Genomic DNA, 16,668 nt, shown 5'->3' on the forward strand with positions numbered 1-16,668 from the left:
TTGCATCGGATACTCAACATTGCAATGTTAACCTGTTCACCGCTTTTGGCTAGTGCACTGATCCCCTAAAATCCCCCCCGGGTCCAGGCACGACCCCTCTGTGCGACGGCCACTCACATACCCACACCGCCCTTGGGGCTGCCAGACCACGTCGTCAACAAACGAAAAGTATTCCACTTTCCCAATTCTCCCCTTTCATCTTGTTATTTCATGCTTTTGCGCCCCTTTCGGACATTGTGCACTGCACTCCCTCGATCATTTCCTCACAGCATAGCCTCCAATCGCATATTTCAGCGCACTTTCGCAATGGCTCCTACCGGTATGTCCTCACAGCCATTCCCATATTCCTCTAGCATCTTTTCTCTCGTGACTGCCTACGGGAATCTTCTGCGCAGTCCTTTGGCTAACAATTACTTCCTGTTACAATGTAGCCGTCGAGAAGAACAGACCCGTTGTCGTCTCCGGACCCAGCGGTGCTGGAAAATCAACCCTCCTGAAGCGCCTATTTGCCGCTCATCCTAACGTTTTCGGCTTCTCCGTGTCCCGTACGTTGCGCTCCATCCCAGAATAAATACTGCTTCTCTCGCGGCACGAGCGCATTTGATAACCCCTTCAAACGTGGCGCGCTGGAGATACATGCATCTACAACAGAAGAAATTAGCTGACACAAAAGCGTTGTGATATTTCAGACACTACACGATCACCTCGCGCCGGCGAACAACATGGCCGAGACTACTATTTCGCGACCAAGGACGACTTTTTGAAGCTCGTCGACGAGGGCGGCTTCATCGAGCATGCCCAGTTCGGCGGGAATTACTACGGCACGAGCGTCCAGGCGGTCAAGAATATTGCGGAGAATGGCCAGATTTGTATTCTGGACATTGAAATGGAGGTTTGTAGACCTTGACCTTCTTTCCCCCCTTCTTTACTTCTCCCTTCCCCCCTTTCCCTGCTCATTCTTTCATATCCAAAGAACGAGACGAAGTAAAGCAAGAAAACAGCAAGAGGCAAGAGGCAAGCTAACTTTCGTATGACGGTACAGGGCGTAAAGCAAGTCAAAAAGACCGACCTCAATGCACGTTTCCTCTTCCTGTCCCCTCCATCTCTCGAAGAACTCGAGAAGCGGCTGCGCGGCCGCGGCACCGAGACCGAAGAGTCGATCCAGAAGCGGCTCAAGCAGGCCGAGAACGAAATGGCATTTTCCAAAGTCGAGGGCGTGCACGACAAGATTGTAGTAAACGACGATCTGGACGCTGCATATACAGAGCTCGAGGAGTTTATTCTCGAGGGCAGACACGGCGCAGGCAGCTTGCTCGGCGTCGAGGAGCGCGGGGGAAAGGTCGTTGCGGGGATGGGCGATTCATGAGCCACGAAGCTAGTCCCCTTGAGACCGGCTCAATTCTTTTTTTTTTTTTTTTCCTATTTGCATTTTTCCCACACGACCTTTTTGATACCTGTTAAATTTGTAAACGAGACATAGTCCCGGTTTTCGGCTTGTCTTGTGGTTCCCGTTATATTAGAGAAAACTTTATATGTCTGTATATTGCATGATGTGTTTGACGTTTTTCTCCCCCTATGACGCTTTTGGTCCGGAAAACATTTATGAGGAATTGTCTCGAAGTTTCCCGAAGTTTCCAAACGAATGGGATAAATATAGAAGAAAAGCCAACTAGTTTTCGGGATTTATTTCATACTTTCTCAAGTAAATTTCAGAGACTGGATTCTCCTTAATGCATTGGTCTAGAAAGGTGAAACAGGATCTTTAGCTCAGATTGATATACGATGCTAGTTGCGATTAATATCACGCCGAGACCAAGTCTAGCAAATGCAATTACAAATGTTTTAATTGGTCAAAGCAGAAGAAACTACAAGCTTAATAAATAAAATAAAATAGGTATATGAAATAAGGGCATGCTTTTACCTCTTTTCCCGCCGCCGAGGTCAAAGCAATAAATATCTGTCAGTTAGAGCTCGAAGAAATGCCAAGGCCGGGCAAAAGCTGATGGGCTTCGAAGAAACGGAACTCTTCATCCGCAGAAGAATAAAAATGCCAATTAACATAGAACTTTGATTAAATGGACTTAGTATCCGTTCAGGGTATTACGTTGGGTGTTGCTCTGGGAACTCCGGCTCAATTCCCGCTCAGCTGAAGGACTAATGGGACGGCTGCTATGGCCACCAGCGGCGCTGCTTTCCTTGAGGGCGAGCAATTGCTTCGCGCGGAAGGTCTCGTAGTGGATTTGGGACGTTGTTTCAATAAGGTCTTGCAGGTGGGTGCGAGTGAGGAAGTTGCGCAGGTAGATGAACTCGCAGTGGTTCTCGTCCTCGACTATATATCAATTAGCATTGGAGAGACTTAAAGAAATGGAAACAAGTTCTTGTAAAGGACACACCATTGATTACGCCCCATCTGTTCTGTCTTCCGCGCACCTGCTTGCCATTGACGACAATAGACTTTTCGGAGCCAACAACGGCAAAGGGAATGATGCTCTGGTTTTTATGATTTAGCTTTCGTATGTCGAACCAAAGGTTGACATCTCAAACCTTGATTTGTGAGTTCAATGCACGTTCTTCGTCATCGTGCTCATCATTGTCATAGGGGTACATCTTAAGGTTGTGGAAGGAGAATTCCTCCTTGATCTATGGATGTGTCAGTGACTTTCCTCGAAGACGAGTGATCAAAATATTTGATCACGAACCCTCTCTTTAAATGCAGCGCGCTCCTCCAGGGTCAGCGAGTCTGACTTGGCAATGACAGGAACAACATTGACGACGTCGGAGAGCTTCTTGAGGACGACAATGTCAATCGGTTTGAGACTACGCAGTGTTAGCACTGACGTATATTGAAGTCTAGATCTCGACTTACGCATGGCCGGAAGGCTGAATAAAGAACAAGCAGCAGTGAATGCGAGTATCCTGGATATAACGGTCACGCTGCGCGGTGAGCTCCTTGCGAAGGTAGGCGGAATGTTGATCCTTGATGTACTTGACAATAGGGTCCCAGCTGATTCGAGTCAGTCTCTTCGATTTTCTGCACATGTCTCGATTTTTAGAAATATTACCATCTATCGTTGTTGATCTGGTCTCCGTAGCCGGGAGTGTCGACAATGTTCAGGCGCAGACGAACGCCATTTTCCTCAATAACTAACAAGGTTGCTTAGCGTCTTTTAATTACGCTTGCTGAAGTCAATTAGAAGAACATACTGTGTGATGCCGCCTGGATTTCGGTAGTTGATCGCACGTGCTCGTCCGGAGTAAGTCGGCCCTTGGAATCAATCAGGTGGGAGGCGAAGATTGTGTTTATGAGGGTCGATTTTCCAAGGCCGGTTTGACCTAGATAAAAGAAAAAAATGCAATGAGTTTTTTTATTCTTGATTCCATAAAGCTTCATGGCTCGAGCGATTCTCACCAACGCAAATAACGTTGAACTGAAAGCCGCGCTTCAGCAGCTTCCGCTCAATCTGAGAGGTGATGCTGTCGAAACCGACGTGGCTGTTAGGGTAAACAGCGGAAGGCTGCGAGGGCAAAGCGTTGACTGCAGCCATTTCGAGGAATTTTCCAGCGGTCCCAAGGCTCAGAAATAAAAATCGAAAAAGATGTCACGCGAAAATCACGACTGAGACCCTATGAGGTTGAACACTTTCGGGCGAGCTTTTGGTCTGGGGGAGGATAATTGTTGACGGGGATGGTTAAGGGGTAAGTTTACGGTTAGTCGTGACACTCACTGGTACCTGGTTAGTCGGGGGTTTCGGTCCGTGTCCCTTCCCTTTCCCTCGTTTGTCTTTTGGTTTCCCCTCTACCCCTTGCGGCTAGTTCCGTCCATGAGCAAACTCCAATCGTAGAGCCTCAACCCGAAATCTTTTGGTCGCCTCTGTGCTTCTTCGCGATCAGGATCTCACCACGACGAGGGGTACCACCTCAAACCCTACACTGAAGCCATTTCTCTCAATCTGAGGTGGACGATCTTATCATTCTTCACAATGGCGCTATCAATCTCATCCGCTGTCCGCTCGTCTTTGCCCGCAGTGGCTCCGCTCATCTCCTCCGAGGCAACCGCATTTGCATCCCGCTCAGCAATGCTTCAAACGCGACGATTCGCTCTTCCGCTGCTGCCCTCCATCTCTTTCGCTATCCCAGTCGCCATCCATCTCAACATTCCATCAATAATACCAGGACTGTGGGAGTCAATCCTGAAGGCCGTCCCCAAGAAGAAGACCTCGCACATGAAGAAGCGACATCGGCAAATGGCTGGTAAAGGATTGAAGGACGTGACGTCGTTGAACCGGTGTTCCTCATGCGGAAATGTGAAGAGAGCTCATATACTGTGTCCTCACTGTGTCAAAGGTAAAAAGCTCTACTGGCAATGCAAGCTTTGATGCAGCTGCTGACGGTTTCCCATAGCTATTAAAGACATGTGGCTGGGCAAGGCCGGCGAGTCTGCTGGCGAGGCGTCGAAGGCTCAAGCTTAATGTCGACACATTCAATGGGTTCTGGATGCTTTGTGTACTATTACTGTGGGTCATCTGTTGGCAATGCATGCCAATATATACCACTTCGGACAATCTATCGCATCGGACATGGCGTTGGTACGGAGGTTTTTCTTTGTATATTTTTTCTTATATATATCTAGAGCGCGCGGCCCCACGATTGCCGCAAAATGTAAAAATTTCATCAACATCAGTTCTACCAGTAAATAACGTAAAATATGGTTTATAAAAACTATAAAAAGAAATGAAATATATGTGAAATTCCAATTGTCGAGGCAGCTCTGACGTATCCCCACTCCGTTCGCGAGACGGATCGACTCTCTGCCCGCCGCTCTATTTTCCACTGCTGCATAAACAGCCAACGGTTCCCCAGAATTATAGCACCTGCTCTGGGAAATAATCATGGTTTGTCTATGCATATGCCTCTGTTCCGCATCTATACCTCGTCCCTAATACTACCTTGCAGTCTAAGCAATACCTGACCACACATACCATCGACGAAGGTTCGCGATACTGCCCCACCAAAGCATAGCTCAATGATGAGATGAAGCTGACGGAATATAACCTACAGCACATCCTACCGATATCTTTTCACTGGCAGTCACATCGAATAATGTCATTTCCGCATCAGGAGCTTCTTCGCTGAAAGTCCACGCTACCGCAGATGGCGACTATGCACTCACGCAATCTCTCGACGGAGCACACAAGCTAGGATGCCACCACGTCGTTACGAGCAAAAACGGACAGCGGGCCGCGAGTGTAGGCTTTGGCGGAGAAGTCAAGATATGGGCCGCGCAAGCTAGTGAAGGTCAAGAAGGACACTGGGCTCTGGAGGGTGACATTGAAGGTACGGAAAGCAAAAAAAAGCCCTCCGGCTGCTTGGATTATGGAATCGCATATATTGACTTGGAAATGGCACTCGACAGATCAAAACAAGGCCGGCGAGTTATGGGCGATCGCGCTGTCTGAGGATGGCCAGTATCTAGCCAGCACGACATACGATGGACGAATAAATGTCTGGGAGACGTCGGGAAATCGGGAGAAAATTAGACAGTACGAGACAAAAGGCAGCTTTGGCATGAGCATTGATCTGGTATGGGAACATATATTGCCCTTTGAAGTGGCAAGGAAAGGAAAGAGAAGCTAATGCTGCTGGTTACAGTCGCTCGATGGCAGATTTACTGCCTCAGGCCATGAGAATGGCAGTGTTTACATTTTTGACAATGATACCGGGCGAATCCTCCACTCATTGCCAAGTACGTATCCCATTCAGGATCAACCGGACTCGACTTTTCTTTTTCACCTTCTTGCAGCTTCTTTTGGCTGATTTGTCTGGTCAGGTCTCGTGAAGCCTGTTCGAGCAGTTGCGTTCTCGCCTGGAGGAAAATTACTCGCGGCGGCAGGAGACTCGAAGATTATCGCGCTCTACGATGTCGCATCGGGAGAGCAAGTGGCGAACTTAACTGGACATGCGGCATGGATTTTTTCTCTCGACTGGAGTTACACGGGAGAATATCTCCTTAGTGGGTTCGTACACTACCATTTTGCTTTTCCTCTCCTTTTTTATTTCTTTCAATGCTGTTCTCTCTCACCCCTTTCTCTATTTTCTTTCCCCCCTCCATTTTTGCATATGTCCGACTCATACCCTGCTGACTGTTTCACCTACGGCAGAGCGTTTGACGGAAAAGTCAAAGTGTGGTCAATCGACATTCGCGACTGCGTGGCGACGCATACCGAGACAGACAAGACCATATGGAGTGTGAAATGGCTGCCCAAAACAGGCAGAAGTGAAGGATTTGTGACAGCGGGCGCGAACAAACGAATCTCATTCTATAGAGAAGCCACGGGAGGATGAACAGAGCCTCCGATCCAATGACGACCTCGCCCTTTGAATCAAAAGGTTTATGCAACCTATCTCTTTCCTTAGGGCTTACTTTGTCTTAAACACCACTGTTGCTGTTTACCTGCCCTTCTGCATATCGCCGATTTTTGTCCTACTCTACTCTGACTTTCATGAAAGTGTATTTCCAAAACAACCGGCTCTAACAGCGGCAGCAGCTGCGGCTTCAGAAGGCTGACTTAACTTTAACACATTCATCAAAAATTATCTATTACTAGCTAAAGTTCAAGAAGACAGCAATCTCTGGATATTGCTCTGCAAAAATATTAAACCACCGATTATTCAGAACAAACCCATTGTGTGAAAAAAAGAGTCGCAGGTAACATTTGGATCTAATGCGTGCAACGGCGCCACGAGCGAGCGAGCGAGCAAGACACCTTACCTTTCCATATTCTCATCCTTTTGGTTTTAAAAACGGCGGTCCGGTCCATATCAGACGGTGCGTCCAACGGTTTTGCATGGTTGTTGCTTAGGTCGTCGGGTCCGTCCAATCAATGCATGCTGGACGCCGGAAACGGATATCCAACTCAATTATCGTCGAACGTCTACAGACCTTGCATAAGACTTGCGTCTTATAGCCTGAGCCAAACCATTCCTTTTTCTGCCTTTTTTTCTCTATAACTCTCAGATATGCTGATGCGCTGGGCAAGGTAAGGATTCTCACGAACAAAGAACTGAGTCGTGGGTTGTGGCATCAAAGAGACGAGGGGTGGGAACGACTGGATGCACTGTGCATGCTTGATGCGCGTTTGGCTCCTTGCGCCCTGCGTCATCGTCTACTTTGCAGAACTCAAGACGACAAAGAAATTAGGACCATGGTACTTATAAGGTACAGAGAGCTAAGCAAGGCACGAAAATTTGTTGGCGGTAAAGTAAAAGCAACACGTATTCGGGTTTCGTTTGTTCAGAAACATCTGGGTTACAAAAGATTGGATACCACTTCCGCATACCTTTTCGATCTCGTCGATAGAGCCTACCATACTTTTTCTATCTCCTCCACACGGTTTTGTATGGAAGATAGAAAAGGGTATGAGATCAATGAAGCCGGATGACAGGGCTCAAAAAAACTCCACGTGAGACATGCGCATTCCGATCAACATTCCATGTCAATCTCAACGGCCCTGCTCAAATTGCTTGAGTGCGCCACATTTGCCGCCGAGATTTTGAATGGGCTTAAATATCGTTCACGATTATTGTTCAAGATGACGATTATCGCAGTTCGATCCTGTGTTTACTGGCTCCAATTTTGGGCTGAAAGTGATACTGTCCGCTTGAGTGCAGAGAATCCTTTGCAATCAGGTAATTGGACATGCAGTGTACTGCCAACGTGAGCTCAAAGTTTCACCAATGTGCTTGCTATGAGCGTTACTAATGTTCCCCAAAGCCTATGCCATCCGTGATTGTGACGATAACGCTCATCGTGAGCATTTGATCATGCCATTGGTCCAGCTTTACCCGGTCTAATGAGATCCATCATTTGGGTAGCTGCAGGGCTGAAACTAGTGCCAGCCTGTCTTTCCAGAGGTTCAACGAGGAAGTTGAACCGTCTAGTTAGCTAAGCAGTCTGTGAGTCCGGTGTTGAGCAAAGTAAGGATGATCAGAAATTGAGTCGCAAATTACTTGCAAAAAATTCTTCGGCTTGAGAAAGTGAGTTGATTGTGGTACGCAAAGAACCGCAGAGTGTGAAATTTCATTCTCGTCCTACTATGCCTTTTAGAAAACGAAGCTTTCTCTTTACCGGAGTAGACAGGAGCCAGCGCCGCATACGAGCGAATAACAGACGTGTCTGCTCTGGCTTCTAAGCCTGCTTCGTCGGGGTTACTGCATTTGGCATTCCATTCTCAAATATCGTCGAACGTCTACACCCTGGTCAGACCACGGACCCTTAACTATCCAGCAGGGCAATCTGAGATGGTGGCCGCTTCCCAGTCCTGCGCAAGGACCATGTACTGTGCGCGCCAACCAGATCTGCCCTACCGGCCCTACCTCACTAGTTGCAGCGAAAGATAGAAAGGGCATCGAAAGGCCAATCCAGCATCTTGGCAAACCCTACCTGTCCACTGGTCAGCTCTCAAAACCAGACGTTTCTGTGGGTAAATAAGACGAGGAAAGAGTGAATTACCATAATGGCTAGACCAATGTTTTGCGGAGTAACCTGGCCTACGCTGGTACATAATGACGCCCAGCCAAGGTATCGTGTAAAAAGTCCATTGGAAGGTCAAACCAGTAAGTGGTGGGACACCATAGGGTAGCTCAAGCACGGGGTAAGGGCATGCCTAGCCCTGACCTTGCATGCAGAGATCTAAGAGATGCACAGTTCAAGCGCCAAGTGCAGGGGCCATCACAGAAAGTAAGGCCATTGTATGGATTGACGACGGAAAAGAACGAACGTGCCCTCCTGCGTCGTCCCGGCTGAGCAGGCTTTGGCTTTTCGTTGTAGTTAATCGGACCCGCCAATCACCCGGACCCCTAAGCCCCTTCGTATCTCCTTAATACTACTGTGGTAACGTATCCAATCACAAAACTTGAAACATTGGAGGGGCAAACAGAACCTATAATTGATCAATCTCAAAAACCCTTCAATCATTTTTCGGTTCACAGGCAAAATACCAATTATTCCGAGATTGCTGAGAGCACAAAATTATGAATGAAGTGTGTCTGCTCCAACACCGTAAGCATTTTATTTTTCTTGAGTAGCTCCTACCACCAAAGATGCCAAAGACGAGGTGGTACAACTTAGGCTCACCGCAAAGGAGGACATTGTATAAATATGTGTTCTCAGGGAAAGACCAAAGACGAAATGAACAGGAGCGTTGGGCAGATCAGACATCCGCCCTTTCACTGTATGTACGGAATTTATGTCAAGCAAACCCTTACCTCTCTGTCTGGAAGGTGCCGAAGGGGGAGAGAGTGTTCCTGCCTTGCATTAGCGTCAAAGCGCCGTACATTCATCGGTCATCTGATAAATACGTATTTCCAAGTCCTGGCTCTGTTCAATTCCCGACATTTTGATCTTGTTTATACGCATTGAAGAGGGTACAGTCGTCACCTTAATATAACTATCTTTATACTGAGGCTATCATCCGCAAAGTCTCATGGCGGTCGGGTAGCTTTAATCTCTCTTTCCTTTTTTCCAATTCTTGCCACTTTCTCCAAATCCAGTCTTGGCCATGGCGTCAGTGATGCGGTCTCCTGGATCCTGAAATTGCTCTCCAGGAGAATTGCATAGCCAGCGAAACGGAATGACACGATATCGGATCAGACTGCGTTACGAGGAAAAAGCTGGGCAAGCTGCTTAAGATGAAGTATGATTATAATCCGTCCCACGCTAAAATCACTTAGATCTTCCTTTCTCTCCTTTCCAACTTACATATCGTTGGAGCTTGCTGAAGAGATATTAGAAATCTTGCAGTTGGCCATTCTCTATCGCGGCGACATAAATTTTGCGCAACGGTGTTGAGCCCTGTCCTTGTGATATCTGATCAAAAGCAATACTTAGGTCGTCATGTATCGAATCAATGAGCTTTTGCAATACAGCTACAAAGTCTGACGGTAGCAAAAACAAGCCAACCCAGAGAGGGAAGTCCTCTTCAATGTAGTCCAAGATACTGGAAAACATGATCCTCGACGCTACCTTTCCATATACGATACAATCCTGCATTGCGGATCCTTTATCATCTAAATTGGGCGATTAACCATCTTTTCAAGTCTGGTCAATCTTTACTGGAGAAGGTAGAGACGCACCTGGAAATCTCTCACTCCAGGCCCCGAACGTTGCATCGATGTTTGCGCGCCACATCAAATCTACTCTTCAATGCGGCCTGAAAATTCGTGCCGTAAAATGGATTTTCTGGGTATTTCCTATCTTGGTCGTAAGTAGAGCTTGTTTCACCATCTTCGAACTTCGCAACATCCGCCAAGCCGCGATCAAGTACGGCAGACGTGGCCAGCAAATTGTTGCCCTTCTCGTGCCTCATCCGGCAGAAGCGTTCTGGTCCGTAGATCTAATGGCTGCGTCTGGGTAATTAACCAAGAGCCGAGGAATCAGCACTTGGTGAGTTATTTGACAGCCAACAGAAGAACCTAAAGTCTTGAGTTTTGAAATATACACAGCTTCAGTAATGAACATTGTCTTGGCTTTTTGACTTTGATATGTACCTTTTGATCCCGCTTTTGATATGGATGGAAAACTGGGGTTGGGTAGGGAGATAGGCCCGCCCTCCTCAGCTTCGCATATTCGGATCTCTTCACCATATGATATGATATCCTAGCAATCACTCACGGGAGGGGTCCTAGACTATAGGTAGATACACAAAGATTATCTGTCCATATAAGTGCAACGCATTCACGGTGCTCTACTTCCAGCTGAGGCTTCCGTGGCATTCCGCCGCCCACGTGACGAGCGGTCTGATTTCATAATCGACGGCCAGGAAAGAAGAAAATAAATCCTAAAATCTTCAATGAAACTCCATGAGATATGGGTATTTTAGACGGTAGGTTATGGCAAGGATATTGGTGGTTAGTTGGTTAGTGGCAGTTCCTCCTTTCCTCTGGTCCGTTCGATCCACGTTTTTAAAATGAAATTGCCGAGTGCCGACACGACTGGTGGGCGGACACTAAAAAGGAAGCCACGCCACGCAGCATCAATCAGGAAAGAGCAAGGCACCCACACACACCTCTCACACTCTCTCGCTCACTTACTGTCACAGAGAGGACGGCAGCCACATACCAATTCCCCATATGGCCGTAGCCAGGAACAAGCGAAATGCAAGAGACGGGCGCCACGACCCGCCAGGCTCTACGTAGTAACTATTCCATTACTCATTTTTTTAGGGGTCCCCTTCGGCCAAAATTATCCATTTCTTGACATTTTCTTCGCCCATGTGGGTCTTGTCCCATGCTCTCGCTCGTTCTTCCCTTTTAGTTCCGATCATCGTCGACCTCTCAGGCTCTCCCCTTGGCAAGTTCCTTTTTTTGGGATCTTGGTCTTGTTCTTTGTGCCGGGACACTCGTCATGATGGGGAAAAAAACAGGGGAGTAGTCACGGGAGAGCGACCACCGACTGCCCCCGAGAGATGATGCTCGTCCACTCAGCTTTCTTCTTTGACACCCTAACTCACGCTTGAACCCCCTGACACCCTCATTGTTCCCCCCCCCCCCCCACCGTTCCTCCCCTACGCGTTCGCTACCAAATCCTCAGTCCTCTGCCTTACGACACCTCTTTCCTTTCAATTTCCACCCTTAAACTATTCTTCCTCTTCTTCTACTCTCTCTTCTCTCCACACCACTCTCGCTCAGTCATTTCGACATTCACAATCGTTCTCTGTCTCTCTCTTCACCAAGTCGCTCTTTAGCACATCTCAACGAACTTCACCGACGACTTTCAAATCCATTTCCCCAAATTTTTCTAATTTTTCTCCACGACATCTTACATCATGTTCGCCAAGTCTTCCATTCTTTTCGCTCTCTTTGCCGCTTCGGCTCAGCTTGCTGCGGCCACTCCCCCGGCCTGCCTTCTGGCTGCTATTGGGTATGCCATTTTATATGCTATTCGTTGCGTGCGGTAGAGGGGAATAATAGCTAACCTGGTGACAGCCACCAGCCCAATCCCGCCGACTTACCCACCATCTGCGGCGTCAAGGCTTCCGATGTTGAGAGCGATCTCAAGAGCGACTGCGCTTCGGGCACCTACAGCGCTGCCTTGAGCGCCTTCTCCAGTGTCTGCCAGGCTCACGGACTCACCGTCTCGGCCACCTCCTCTGCGGCGTCTTCCACCGCTGCCTCGTCTACTGGTGCCTCGTCCGTCTCTGCTTCTACCACCGGATCCTCCTTGGCATCATCCCCGGCTGTCACGGGCACTGGTTCCGCTGACGCCACTGTTACCTCTGCTCCTTACCCCACTGGAAACAGCAGCGTGCCCACCACCGTCGTGGTTTTGACCTCGACTTTCTATGACACCAACTGCGGCTGCACCAAGACTTCTGAGTTGACGTGAGTAATTAACCCATTGACGAAACGGCGACGATTTGAATTGCCTGCTAATTTGATGAATAGCGAATCTACTGGTGCCTCTTACGGCGCCTCTTCTGGCTTCCTCTCGTCGGGCTATGCGGCTCCCACTTGTGGCTCTGGATCCGGCTCGGGCAACAACGCCACTATTCCCAGCACTCCCTCCGCCACCACCTCGGGCTCCTCTCCTGAATACACTGGTGCTGCCGCCAAGACCAATGTTGGATCTTTTGCCGCTGCCGCCATCCTCGCCGCTGGCGTCGTCATCGCTCTCTGAGTGCAGTAAATAGAATTCACAAGTTTTCGGGGACGGTAAAAAAAATATTGCCCTTCTTCTCTGTTTTCCCCCAATGGCATTATCGCCAGGACGGGATTGATTTATATATGGCAGCCAACTTGCATCATTTCATTGTATCTTTTTTAAAGTGATAGGAGCGAAGCGTTTTCGTCATTCATTTTCGAATGAGACGCAGCGTGACCATGCACATGACATTAAATTGAAGCAAGCTTCATCTACATTCGGGCCTGTCGCAGATATGTACTAGATTGTATAGCTACAAACGCTGTTCATATATGACTTGCAAAGATATATTGCCATCTTATGTGTTGTGAAATATCGCCTTACGGTTGGCCGACCCACAATACTTTCCTGTCAATATCCTTGGGCGCACATATACAGTTTGACACACTAGAATCCCCCGCGATCGTTGTTCTGATCCCTGCCCCCACGCGTTTGAGGACTCTCCTAGAAATTTGGGTATACCATATGGTTTAAGTATACTGCTTAAGATCGAGTGCTTTAGATTGAAATCTTTGCTGATGAGGCATTGAAAATTGAAATTGTGACAAGAGACAACTTTCTTGTTCACCTCCGCCTCCCTAAAACTTGTGTATTGCTTTCAAGACCATGGTGCACTAAAATGTGATTCTGTTGATGCTACCGTTCATCATTGCGTTTCGGCCAATAAGGATGAGTCAATCTCTGCTGAGCTGCTCTCTACGGCGAACGCGATGAACCAAAACGCCAATCTCCAAATTTCCTCGCCGATGTCGCTTGTGATTTTCTGTAATCCCAGATAGAGGTTCAAACACACTGCAACCAACGAGCTCTTGAGTTGGAAAAGATGAGGGTTCCGGCTCTTGGACCTGCTGGACGGGGGGCCTTGACGGTACGTTGTGATACAACTTCTAATGGAAACAATTGCTTTTTCGAGTTGTCTGGAAGCTTATCAAGTACGATCAATATTTTTCTAGGCCTCTCGCTCTGCCCCTCTACGCCTGCAGTCGAGTAATTTGAGAGCCCTTTCCAGAAGCCTCGCGACTGCCACAGAATCCGCTTCGCCTTCTTCGCCTGATCTCTCATCCCGTACACCTCCTTATCCGAAACTCCTCAAACGTATGAGTGAGGTTCGGAGAATTCTGGGTTCCTCCCGTGCGTTGACCCTCGCCGAGAAGATCCTCTACTCTCATCTCGACAACCCTGAGGATTCGCTTTTGACCGGTACCGACAATGGCTCAAACATTCGCGGTGTTGCCAACCTGAAGCTCAAGCCTGACCGGGTTGCCATGCAAGACGCGTCTGCCCAAATGGCTCTACTGCAGTTCATGTCCTGTGGTCTTCCGTCTACTGCGGTGCCAGCGAGCATTCACTGCGATCATATGATTGTTGGTGAGAGGGGAGCCGATACTGATCTTCCTTCTTCAATTGCTGGCAACAAGGAAGTCTTTGACTTTCTTGAATCCGCTGCTAAAAAGTATGGAATTGAGTTCTGGCCTCCTGGCGCTGGTATCATCCATCAAACTGTGTTGGAAAACTATGCCGCGCCTGGCTTGATGATGCTCGGAACGGACAGTCATACCCCCAACGCCGGTGGTCTGGGTGCGATTGCTATTGGTGTCGGTGGTGCCGATGCCGTTGATGCGCTTGTTGATGCACCTTGGGAACTTAAGGCGCCCAAGGTTCTCGGTGTCCGTTTGGAGGGCAAGCTGAGCGGTTGGGCTGCCCCTAAGGACGTCATCCTGAATCTGGCTGGCCAATTGACCGTCAGGGTAAGAAATGATTTCCGAATTCAAATCCCTACGAGGTCGCATTGCTAACATGCTCCTAGGGTGGAACTGGCTCCATTATTGAATACCACGGACCTGGTGTTGAGTCTCTCAGCTGCACTGGCATGGCTACTATCTGCAACATGGGTGCTGAGGTCGGAGCAACGACCTCTTTGTTCCCCTTTTCGCCAAGCATGGTTCCTTACCTTGAAGCAACTCACCGTGGTCCCATTGCCCTCGCTGCGTCTACCATTGCCTCGTCGCCGGGACCCCACAACCTCCTGCGGGCGGATGACGGAGCCGAGTATGACCGTCATATCACCATCGACCTTTCCAGTCTCGAGCCCCATATCAACGGTCCCTTCACGCCCGATCTGTCCACCCCCTTGTCCAAGTTCAGTGAAACTGTGAAGAAGAACGAATGGCCTGAGACTCTCGGAGCTGGCCTCATTGGTAGCTGCACCAACAGCTCCTACCAGGACATGACCCGCGCCGAGGATCTTGTCAAGCAGGCCGAGGCAGCAGGCCTTGAGCCCAAGTCGGACTTCTTCATCACACCCGGTAGCGAGCAAATTCGGGCCACTCTGGAGCGTGACGAGACTCTTTCCACATTCTCCAAGGCCGGTGGAACTGTCCTGGCCAATGCTTGCGGACCTTGCATTGGTCAATGGAAGCGAACGGACGGTGTCGAGCAAGGCGAGAGCAATGCCATTCTGACATCTTACAACCGTAACTTCCCCGGCCGTAACGACGGTAACCGCGGGACCATGAACTTCCTCGCTTCTCCCGAGATTGTCACCGCCATGTCCTACGCCGGCTCCACCACCTTCAACCCCATCACCGACTCCATCCCCACCCCGTCTGGCAAGCCCTTCAAATTCTCCGCCCCTAGCGGCTCCGACCTCCCTTCTTCCGGCTTTGCCCAGGGCAACCCGGACTTCCTTCCCACGCCCGGTATCCCCGACCCCTCCGCCCCGGTTATCGTCGATCCCAAGTCCAGCCGTCTGGCTGTCCTTGAGCCCTTTGAGCCTTTCCCCGAGGGCGACATCGAAGGCGTCCGCGTCCTCTACAAGGTCAAGGGCCAGTGCACCACCGACACCATCTCCGCCGCCGGCCCGTGGTTGAAATACAAGGGTCACCTCCCCAACATTAGTGCCAACACTCTGATCGGCGCCGTCAACGCCGCCACCGGCGAGACCAATGTCGCGTACGACGTCGACGGGGCTACTTCGTCCATTCCCGAGCTCGCCGAGCGCTGGAAGGCCCAGGGCCGCACCTGGCTTGTCGTGGCCGAGCACAACTACGGCGAAGGTAGCGCTCGTGAACACGCCGCTCTCCAGCCCCGCTACCTCGGCGGCCGCATCATCCTCGCCAAGAGCTTTGCCCGCATCCACGAGACCAACCTCAAGAAGCAAGGTGTCGTGCCTTTGACGTTTGCCAATGAGGCCGACTACGACCGCATCGACGCCTGCGATGACATTGCCACTATTGGCCTCTACGACGTCCTCAAGGCCGGCGGCAAGGGCGACGTTTCCCTCCGCGTCACCAAGCAGAAGACTGGCGAGACGTTTGAGATCCCTACCAAACACACCCTCAGTGTCGACCAGGCTGCTTTTGTCCTTGCCGGCAGCGCCCTCAACGTGCTTGCCAAAGCCAAGCGTGCTTGAGTACGTAGAAGCTCTTTGATATCCATATCCCCCTTTTTTTATATTCTTATCATTATTATTACTATTATTATTATTATTATTATTATTATTTCTTTACGTGGTATTCCATCTGCGCATTGCCCGTTAAATATCTCGTTTTATGGCCTCATATGCTTTGGATAAATCTGTATATTTGGTTTGGATTATACTTTATACTTGTAACGATCAAAAGCGCTTTCTTCTCTTTCAATTGATGTCTATTTCCCTCCATTTCAATTTTCTTTCTCTGGAGGAGTCTCCGGTAGTCTGCAGTGATACGTCTCCAGTGAATTGGAAAACAATCCCGCCCTTTTTTTCTAGGGTCTCGAAGACCTAGTATGCCACCGCTCTGGGGCGAGGGGGCGAGATATGTATACAGCACTTTTCTCTCGGATCTACAAAGTATACTTTTTCGTCTGTGTATTTTATAAAGCTTGTTCTTAGTGTACGAAGCATGCTAGACCAAACAATAAAACAATTAAACGTACTTGAGGGTTTGTTATATGCATAAAAATATGGAATTCTCGGTGATGCTATTACA

At 49.0% G+C, this 16,668-nt stretch overlaps 6 protein-coding genes across 6 annotated transcripts; 5 read left to right on the forward strand and 1 right to left on the reverse strand.

Moving 5' to 3' along the window:
- Positions 1–224: 224 nt before the first annotated feature.
- L228DRAFT_218048 (guanylate kinase) lies at positions 225–1,540 on the forward strand. Its single transcript, XM_018330170.1, has 4 exons — positions 225–319; positions 432–545; positions 690–892; positions 1,043–1,540. The coding sequence occupies exons 1-4, from the start codon at positions 307–309 to the stop codon at positions 1,364–1,366; spliced, it is 654 nt and encodes a 217-aa protein (XP_018191273.1). The 5' UTR covers positions 225–306; the 3' UTR covers positions 1,367–1,540.
- A 220-nt stretch (positions 1,541–1,760) lies between these two features.
- L228DRAFT_244609 (cell division/GTP binding protein) lies at positions 1,761–3,685 on the reverse strand. The gene is made up of 8 exons (XM_018331969.1): positions 3,410–3,685; positions 3,205–3,333; positions 3,063–3,144; positions 2,867–3,004; positions 2,700–2,817; positions 2,545–2,640; positions 2,394–2,490; positions 1,761–2,329 (listed from the first exon to the last, which is right to left on the reverse strand). Exons 1-8 carry the CDS (start codon positions 3,543–3,545, stop codon positions 2,082–2,084), a joined length of 1,044 nt encoding a protein of 347 aa, XP_018191274.1. The 5' UTR covers positions 3,546–3,685; the 3' UTR covers positions 1,761–2,081.
- Positions 3,686–3,879: 194 nt separating this feature from the next.
- On the forward strand, positions 3,880–4,505 carry L228DRAFT_244611 (ribosomal L32p family protein). Its single transcript, XM_018331970.1, has one exon. The coding sequence runs from the start codon at positions 3,981–3,983 to the stop codon at positions 4,374–4,376; it is 396 nt and encodes a 131-aa protein (XP_018191275.1). The 5' UTR covers positions 3,880–3,980; the 3' UTR covers positions 4,377–4,505.
- A 384-nt stretch (positions 4,506–4,889) lies between these two features.
- On the forward strand, positions 4,890–6,342 carry L228DRAFT_236788 (putative meiotic recombination protein Ski8/Rec14; the record flags this gene model as incomplete). Its single annotated transcript, XM_018330868.1, has 7 exons — positions 4,890–4,892; positions 4,954–4,990; positions 5,059–5,334; positions 5,414–5,580; positions 5,650–5,743; positions 5,828–6,014; positions 6,159–6,342. 7 exons carry the CDS (start codon positions 4,890–4,892, stop codon positions 6,340–6,342), a joined length of 948 nt encoding a protein of 315 aa, XP_018191276.1.
- A 5,480-nt stretch (positions 6,343–11,822) lies between these two features.
- L228DRAFT_266177 (hypothetical protein) lies at positions 11,823–12,673 on the forward strand (the record flags this gene model as incomplete). Its single annotated transcript, XM_018334820.1, has 3 exons — positions 11,823–11,917; positions 11,983–12,378; positions 12,442–12,673. 3 exons carry the CDS (start codon positions 11,823–11,825, stop codon positions 12,671–12,673), a joined length of 723 nt encoding a protein of 240 aa, XP_018191277.1.
- An 847-nt stretch (positions 12,674–13,520) lies between these two features.
- On the forward strand, positions 13,521–16,109 carry L228DRAFT_252446 (aconitate hydratase; the record flags this gene model as incomplete). The annotated part of the gene is made up of 3 exons (XM_018333688.1): positions 13,521–13,565; positions 13,651–14,445; positions 14,505–16,109. The coding sequence occupies 3 exons, from the start codon at positions 13,521–13,523 to the stop codon at positions 16,107–16,109; spliced, it is 2,445 nt and encodes an 814-aa protein (XP_018191278.1).
- Between the last annotated feature and the right edge of the window lie 559 nt (positions 16,110–16,668).

This window comes from Xylona heveae (assembly GCF_001619985.1).
Source record: "Xylona heveae TC161 unplaced genomic scaffold L228scaffold_2, whole genome shotgun sequence".
NCBI lineage: Eukaryota > Fungi > Ascomycota > Xylonomycetes > Xylonales > Xylonaceae > Xylona > Xylona heveae.

What these genes read in the sequence shown, in the direction of transcription:
- L228DRAFT_218048 (XM_018330170.1), top strand. An exon ending in TTTCGGCTTCTCCGTGTCCC is followed by an intron (nt 546 to 689) that starts GTACGTTGCGCT and finishes GTGATATTTCAG; the next exon opens with ACACTACACGATCACCTCGC. An exon ending in TTCTGGACATTGAAATGGAG is followed by an intron (nt 893 to 1,042) that starts GTTTGTAGACCT and finishes ATGACGGTACAG; the next exon opens with GGCGTAAAGCAAGTCAAAAA.
- L228DRAFT_244609 (XM_018331969.1), bottom strand. Translation starts at nt 3,545, where the DNA reads ATGGCTGCAGTCAACGCTTTGCCCTCGCAGCCTTCCGCTGTTTACCCT. An exon ending in ATTCAGCCTTCCGGCCATGC is followed by an intron (nt 2,818 to 2,866) that starts GTAAGTCGAGAT and finishes AACACTGCGTAG; the next exon opens with TCTCAAACCGATTGACATTG. An exon ending in CAGATGGGGCGTAATCAATG is followed by an intron (nt 2,330 to 2,393) that starts GTGTGTCCTTTA and finishes ATTGATATATAG; the next exon opens with TCGAGGACGAGAACCACTGC.
- L228DRAFT_244611 (XM_018331970.1), top strand. Translation starts at nt 3,981, where the DNA reads ATGGCGCTATCAATCTCATCCGCTGTCCGCTCGTCTTTGCCCGCAGTG.